The 7,500-nt window shown below is 40.5% G+C and overlaps 2 protein-coding genes across 2 annotated transcripts in view; both read right to left on the bottom strand.

The window, feature by feature from the left end:
* Window positions 1-2,143, bottom strand: part of LOC138049600 (la-related protein 4-like) — a 34,850-nt gene extending 32,707 nt beyond the window's left edge. The window contains exons 1-3 of the mRNA XM_068895969.1: window positions 2,025-2,143; window positions 1,491-1,776; window positions 237-295 (exon numbers count right to left, since the gene is read on the bottom strand). Coding sequence (XP_068752070.1) covers window positions 237-295; window positions 1,491-1,553 — 122 coding nt within the window. The 5' untranslated portion in view covers window positions 1,554-1,776; window positions 2,025-2,143. The remainder of the gene's footprint in view (window positions 1-236; window positions 296-1,490; window positions 1,777-2,024) is intronic.
* Window positions 2,144-3,549: 1,406 nt separating this feature from the next.
* Window positions 3,550-7,500, bottom strand: part of LOC138049598 (acyl-CoA dehydrogenase family member 11-like) — a 31,634-nt gene continuing 27,683 nt past the window's right edge. Inside the window, exons 19-20 of the mRNA XM_068895968.1 lie at window positions 7,019-7,135; window positions 3,550-6,282 (exon numbers count right to left, since the gene is read on the bottom strand). Of these exons, the coding sequence (XP_068752069.1) occupies window positions 6,067-6,282; window positions 7,019-7,135 (333 nt within the window). The 3' untranslated portion in view covers window positions 3,550-6,066. The remainder of the gene's footprint in view (window positions 6,283-7,018; window positions 7,136-7,500) is intronic.

Here is a 7,500-nt window from a genome sequence, read left to right as displayed (position 1 = left end):
GATGCAGCAGCTGCCATTTTGTTTTAAGTTTCAAAATGAAGATAAAGGTATAAATATAATGGAAACAATGAACGGCACAAAAGTCTAAATTTGGCAATTTAAAGTGCCAAACTACTGTAGTAGCTTTTCTTTTATGCAAAAAAATATTACATCCCCATTAAATGAAGCCACTGAAAGGAAGTCATTACGAAACTAAAACTAATTATTTCAATTCCACTCTTGCCCCAGAAACCCACCTTAAATCAAAGACAGCGGCATCAGGATTGAGTGAGCCTTTGGGATTAGAATGGACAACCTGAAAAATATTTCATGAACAAGTCAATCTCAAACTTGAACAAACACCAAAACAAAGTTTGAACATTAATTTCCCTTTCTGAGAAACAAAGGATTATATTACAACAAATACTACCTGCAGCTCAACCAATTTTTCAGTAACCGTTCGTATATATATGTGGAAGCCGTAAGTGAAGCACATTGACAAGAAGTGCTGATATTCAAAATCAACGGTAAGGACATCAAGGATAAAGTACCAGAGTAAACTTAACGAAAAGTAATGCTACAGCAGGTAGGGTGAACGAATTATGCTTGTCCGTTACTTATTAATTTACCAGAACTGTTTATTCCACTACTTTGAGGTGAACTTCAGTTCGAAAATTCATAATTCATTTCTTATCACACGATGAGTGTTGATTTTGTATCATGAAAATCTAGTTGCGAGGATTAACCATGGAGTCTAACAAACAAACAGAAGGGAAAGAAACTAGGTTTGTCAGCTAAAAATATCATGATGCGATCAGGGGAAATTTGTGAAATAGGAACTACGAAAAAGTACTGCAAAGAGCGGTATCCTCTGAGAGGGATAACAAGAAAATCGATAATTCTCTGGCACATGATCTCGTCAAAGTGATCACTGCGTATTACATGTTTGCAGTTTCGCCATTCACCGCCATTAATTCTGCTCACGAGCCGGCGAATAAACTTAATTTGAATCGCCAATTTATACCAAAGCTCCCGACAGCAGGGAAAAAAAACTTCCAAAACGAGAAATACAGCTGTACTCACACGCATGAGAAACTCCAAATCCTTAAATAAAAATACCAACTGAAATTTAGTACAATTTTGAAGCACAGTCGTACAAAATTCGTTGCCAGCGAATTTCAAATACATACAAACGATTGCACGCGAAAAAATCAAACGAAACGACAAACTTAACTGTGTCGACAATATAGAAAATATTGTACTACAAAACTCAACTCAACAAAGGGACCAGACATTAAGCAACCACATATTAAAGCTTTTAGTGAGGTGAGCTAGAGTATATTGACCAAGAGCACAAAAACCCCGATTCATCTGGAAAATTGACTTGATTGCTATGCCTTGAATAAGGCCCATGTGTGAAGAAGGGAAATTCAAGATTATGACAGAGGAGAAAAAGAGAGAAAATTTAAAACCTACTTTCGTTATGCTTACAAAATTAAAAGACTACCTACCACGTCGTCTGGTGTTGAGGTGACTACAATTTCAGCGGAATTGTTTGGTGTAGCTGAACTCATACGGCTTAAAAACCAATCCGATAACCAAGTTCTCGTTTAACTGTCAATACAGTTCCTGTATTGCGAGGTTTCTTCCCGCTACAGCTGTTCCTACACGACAAGTTCTCCCGCAGGAAGCAGTGATTCAACAGGCACCAGGCTAAACACGACGAGCTTTGGGGTGAACTTTCAGTTCTTTAAATGTTTTCAAACGCCAGAGATACCACCAAAAAATGGATCAGAACTGTCAGGTTGGGAAAAAAATAGGACGGGAATCACACTGCAAACTTCTCAGAATACCACAACGAGAAATAATCAAGAATTTCCTTCCCAGCCGACACACGTGGCGACGACAAATTGTATTGGAAAGATGTTCATCGATCCACCAAAGATATTTCGGAGTTTCCTTGCCAATCCACTTTCTGCTAATCAAACGTTTCTCAAACAGAATTCAAAATCTGACGACAGCACTTGAATTGAACTAGTACTTACCCGAAAACGTTCTGTGATAAAATAACAGTGTTATGGTGAGATCCTTCCCGGACTCATCTCGTCGTTCACAGCACCGCACAGCACAAACTTTGATCTCTCCCACTCACCCCAGGAAAAAATTTAACGAGGTTCGTGATTGGCGTATTACAGTTCAAGTAAACTCATATCCAATCAAATCACTTGAAAGAAGTCTATTTTCTGTGTCAGGGCTCCTTCGCGCCAAAGATCGATCTGCTGATGGAGCTGGGCAATCTAAATTTTTAGGGATACAATATTAAAACTGATAAAAGAAAAAAAGAATTTTAAAAAAATGACACGATTAGATTTCAACGTCCCAAAAAAAAAACGGTTTTTCTGTGTTGGTGTGATCTATTTTTAGCACTGCGAATAAAAAGTTCAGACAGCCGCTTTACCCTGTCGTAATTTTATAGCATTGGTTTTTTCCCTGTATCGACCTGTAATGTTCAATTGTTACGTGGAAAGCAAGAATTTTCAGGCTAAGAAATCATTAAAATTGTAAAGGAAACTCCAAATCCTATTCCCAATTCGTTCCTTTTAGCTAAGAATTCACAGAATGAGGAAAAAAAAAGAAGATAGGAAACCTTGCAAGTGCTCGTGGAGAGACACTCTCTTCAATTTAAAGTCGCGGGGGTTCAATGATTCTTTTTATTTATCACTCCATAACTCTCTTCTGTATTTTCCATTTTCACTTAATTATGCACAAAGAAAAATTGCCAGTTACGGATCCCCCGATTGGTAAGCGGAGAATTTCAGTTCAATTAAATCTGAGCTCGCCCCCTTTAAAGAATTCCTCGCTATGTCATAACGAGTCCCAACAACGACGAAACAACTGTTCACGGTTGCGACGTCAACCGCACACGGAGAAAGGATACCGCTTCAAATCAGCTGCTGAGTATAATTTTCCCTGGATCTGACAGTCTGTCTAGTCTGTCAACCTCCAACTTTTACAACAGATGTCCAGCCCTTGCAAATTCCCCACCGTCTCCTCCCCAATTGCTTCGTTTCAATGAATTTAAGTACCCTTCTCACCCTTCCGGACGTAACAGTTTTTTAAACTGAAACCTCCCATCTTTCATCAGTAGGTTAAACGCTGCTTTCGATAGGACGTTGTGCCAGAGGGATATCCTTTTGAAACAAACCAAAGAGGGGCAGCGTCTTTTACTGCGAAGTACATCAACTTTGAGCCCAGACTCTCTCCTAAAACTGACAATGTGGGATGGAGGCAACCTCGTTCCCGGGGCTTTTCCCCACGGGAACGAGGCTGCGGAGAATGGGCAGTAATATTCTACTTCTTTTTCCAACTCATCCACCGAGTCACATTAAAACAGTCTTACGCTTTGAGCAGTTACGTGAAACAGGAGAAACAAAGGAAAAGCCGGGGGTTTACATTTCGTCTCTTGCCTCAATCCCCTCTTTAAATTATTATTTTATTCAAGACAAATAAAAACCAGGCGCCCAAAACCTACAAAGAAATGACGCATGACCTCGAATAAACAACAAGAAGAAAAACACGAAACATCAAAACTTTATTCCCTTGAACTGAAATGAATGTATATCTGAAATGCATGTTACAGACAAGTTCCAACGGGACTCGACCCCATGACCTCTGCGATGTCGGAGCAGGTCAATGCGTTGGGCTCATTTGTTTCCGTGAAAGACTCGATGAATGAAATAAAATGAATGTACATTTGAAGTGCAGGTTATGGCCGAACGAGTGAAGCTCAGAGCTCAGTTGGTAGAGTATTGCACCGGCATCGTAGAGATCACAGGTTCGAATCCCGTTGAGGCCATCTGAATTTTACAGGTGTCTACAAACAGCGACAGTTGCTTAAATTGTCCAGCGATCACTTCTCTCATTCGACTTTATTCCCTTTAGAGCGGTTTTCAAATGAGTGTCGCAAAACCAAAAACAAAAAAAATTACTTTGGCCAATCAAAAACGACGGAGACAATCCTGTAAACCAATCAAAAACTCGAAGTAATTACACGTAGCCGACACCAAGCGCGGGAAAATGTGCATGCGCGAACTACGATTGGGTTTGGTTTCACTTCTGATTGGTTGAAAAAGCGGCGCGAGAGCTTTGAGCCAATCACTGAGTGAAGTAATGCAAAACCAAAGCAATTCGCTAATTACTTTCGACACTCAATTGAAAACCATTCCATACATTGCAATTATAATATCGCACACAGAAGAACATAAGAAGTCGGGTGGTTGTAATCAGTGGAGGTAGTAGGGAATTTAAGATCTACGACGGCGACGGTCGACGAAAACGTCACCTCAAAATATAACTTGGCTCTATCAGAAATCTTTCGCGATTATTCAGTCTCGTTCACGTCCTACAATATGGGCGAAGTATCCTAAAAATAAATTGGTAGGAGCGGTTTCAGAGTGAAAACAGAGAATGAAAGATTCTCTTTTGCATGCTTACGTTGTCGTCAAAACCTCAAATTTGGTGATTTCACGTCGTCGTTATGCAGAGGACCGCTAAGATACTTGCTAAAATCCGTGCTGCACGTGTGCATCTTTTAACCAATGATGTAATTGTTTTGTGGCGTTGTCGTAGTCGTCGTCGTTTCTTAAATTAGGGAGCTTTAGCAACGACGACGGGAACGGCAACGAGAACGTCTTGTAAAAACATAAACTAACGTTATTGCCATCACTTCGCAGCTGTTCCAAGCTTTTTAATATGACAAAGGTATGGCAGTCCCTCAGGAATGAAACCGGTATTAGGGGCACTTAATAGGCCATTTCCGAGATCACGTCTGCCTCCTCTTCAAGGCGAGTCTAAGTGCGAAGTTTTCGTGATGGTAATTAGTTCTACTTTACATATGAATGAAAACTAATTTTCATAAGAAAAGCTTCGCACTTAGACTCGTTTTGAAGAGGAGACAGACATGAACTCGGAAATGGCCTATTTAGGGTAGAAAAATGAAAATTTATCTCCAAGTGCTAACGTTCTCCATAACACTTCAAACTTGGTTATTTCACGTTGTTGCTTTGCTGACGACGGCAAAGAAATGGACAAAAATGAAAAACGCACGTGCAGGGCGTGCAAAGCTTTTGTTTTTGCCCACTAAATATGCAAATTTGTGACGTTCTCGTTGCCGTCGCCGTCGTCGTTGCTAAAGCCCCCTATTCCCTATTAGGGAGCTTAAGCAACGACAACGGCGACGGAAACGAGACCGTCTTCTCAAAATATAAATACGCATTATTTCCATCGCTTCGTGACTATATCAACCTTTTCAATACGACAAGGGTGTGGTATTTCCTCAAAAACGAAACTGGCCGGAACGGCACTTAATTTAGGGGAGAAAATGAGAATTTATCTTCAAGTACTGACGTTCTTCATAAAACCTCAAATTTGGCCATTTCACGTTGTTTTGCTGACGACGGCAAAGAAATGGACCAAAGTGAAAAACGCACCCGCGTTTTTGAGATGCAGACGGTAACCGGAAGAGAACATTTCGCGTGGCAGGACAATGGTGTCTCCTATATTTTTACATTAATCATCTCTAATGGAGAAAAGATACTTGGCAATGTAAATGTGGTTGTGTGGAGACAAGTTAAAAGGGAAAACAGCTCACTTCCGGTTGCCGTCTGCGTCTCAAAAGTAGGGAGCTTACGAAACGAGGACGACGACGGCTACGAGGACTTCATTTAAAAATACGAGTTCGCGTTATTCATATCACTACGAAACTATTTCATGTAGTTTCGCGTTAAAAATGTGTAGTAACTGTCGAGGAATTAAACTGGTATGAGTGGATTGGAAGCGTAGAGAGAGAACTAAAAATTCATCGTCATGTGCTAACGTCCTCCACAGAACCTTGAATTTGGTCATTTCACGTCGTCATTTAGGAGATGACGGCAAAGAAATGTACCAAAATGTAAAACGCACGTGCAGAGCGTGCAGAGCCATTGTTTTTTCTCACTAAACCTATTGTTTTGTAGCGTCTTTGTTGGCGTCGGCGTCGTCGTTTCGTAAGCTCCCTAGTGTGTTACTATACGAGTGACCCGTAATACGTCACATCCGGGCTTTTAATGCTTTTTTAAGCTCCATTCTTGCCACAGCCTCCAAGTGCACCTCATCTGGGCCATCAGCAATGCGCAGACTCCGCGCTCCAGCATACGCATAGGCCAGCGGTGTATCTTGGCAAACTCCCTTCCCACCATGCACCTGGATTGCGCGGTCAATTACCCTGCAAGCCATGCGGGGGACGGCAACCTTTGCCATGGCAATCTGGAAGAACAATAAATAAATGATCCCAAAACGATATAAGAACATTGCACAAAATTTCAAAGAGCTAACAGCTTTTCCAAGACGTGCCAGTTGCAAAGAAACGTGAAAACTCAGACTTATGCAGAACTCAAAACCAAGGAGAGGAGCTTTATATCACGATCCACAAATGCTTCCAAAGCTGTCTGAATTATTTTACATCGCAATCCATAATTAATACGATGTTGTCTTCAAATTTCTCGTGTACGTTGTTGATTTGAACCTGGATGCTTCCAAACCCTTAAATGCTACAATAATTTTATCAAGGAAGATTTACCAGCCACCTTTTCTCGTCAAATGTGTTTCGATTTTCGTTTCCACGTAAACCGAATTTCCTTTCACGTTACGAAAACTTCCGGATAATACCAAAGGTTTGCGAACAGTTGGGGACCATTTCCGGACATCACCGAAGATCCAAAAAAGGGTCTTGGGTAGTAATACTACCGCCATCTGCTTGCGACTCACTGATGAGTACCTTCTCCAAAATTAAAAAATAAATTGAACTAATAATCTGTGGGCAAGAAACTCTAATTCGAAGAAAGACATGAGAAAGTCGTTTCTATGCGGGAGATAAATATTTTGGATCAGGAGACGTAAGACTGACGAATAATGCGTAAGAGTTGGTAGGTCTAGACAGAAACAATGACAAGTGGAAACAGAAAAAAATTAAGTAAGTCCCTAACATGACGTTGGAACTCGCCTCCTTCCTTGCCGCTTTGTTCCCATGGCGATCGATAGTGCGCGCAGCGTTCAGAACCAACAACCTGGCTTGCTCAATTTCAATCCTGGACAGAGCAATCTGTTCTTGCACCATACCCTAAAAAGATTTAGATTCAAGTTATGCAATCGAGACGAGTTCACGCTCTTGAGTGCATCATGGGTAATTAGAGCAAGATGGAAAGGAATTCAAAGGTTTCTGTGGAAGTTCAAAATGATGAAAAGTCTTCATAATATGCAATTTTGGTCTTTTTTAAATTTTCCAAATCAGAAAATATGCGCTCAAAGGTTCGGTAGAATAAAGTTGGAAAGAATGGCTATTGTAGAAATTATTTTATTAAACAAAGCTTCTGCCATACATTTCCTGTAATTCCAAAGGCACAAAATTAGAGAGATTGTATGGAGACAAAAAAAGCAATATTTAGGAATTCCAAAGAACAGATACCAAGTCCAGTTCATCTCAGT

Source organism: Montipora capricornis, chromosome 5 (assembly GCF_036669925.1).
Source record: "Montipora capricornis isolate CH-2021 chromosome 5, ASM3666992v2, whole genome shotgun sequence".
In the NCBI taxonomy this organism is placed as follows: Eukaryota; Metazoa; Cnidaria; class Anthozoa; order Scleractinia; family Acroporidae; genus Montipora; species Montipora capricornis.
Note: the sequence above shows the minus strand (reverse complement) of the source record. Positions and strands in the feature narration are given on the sequence as shown.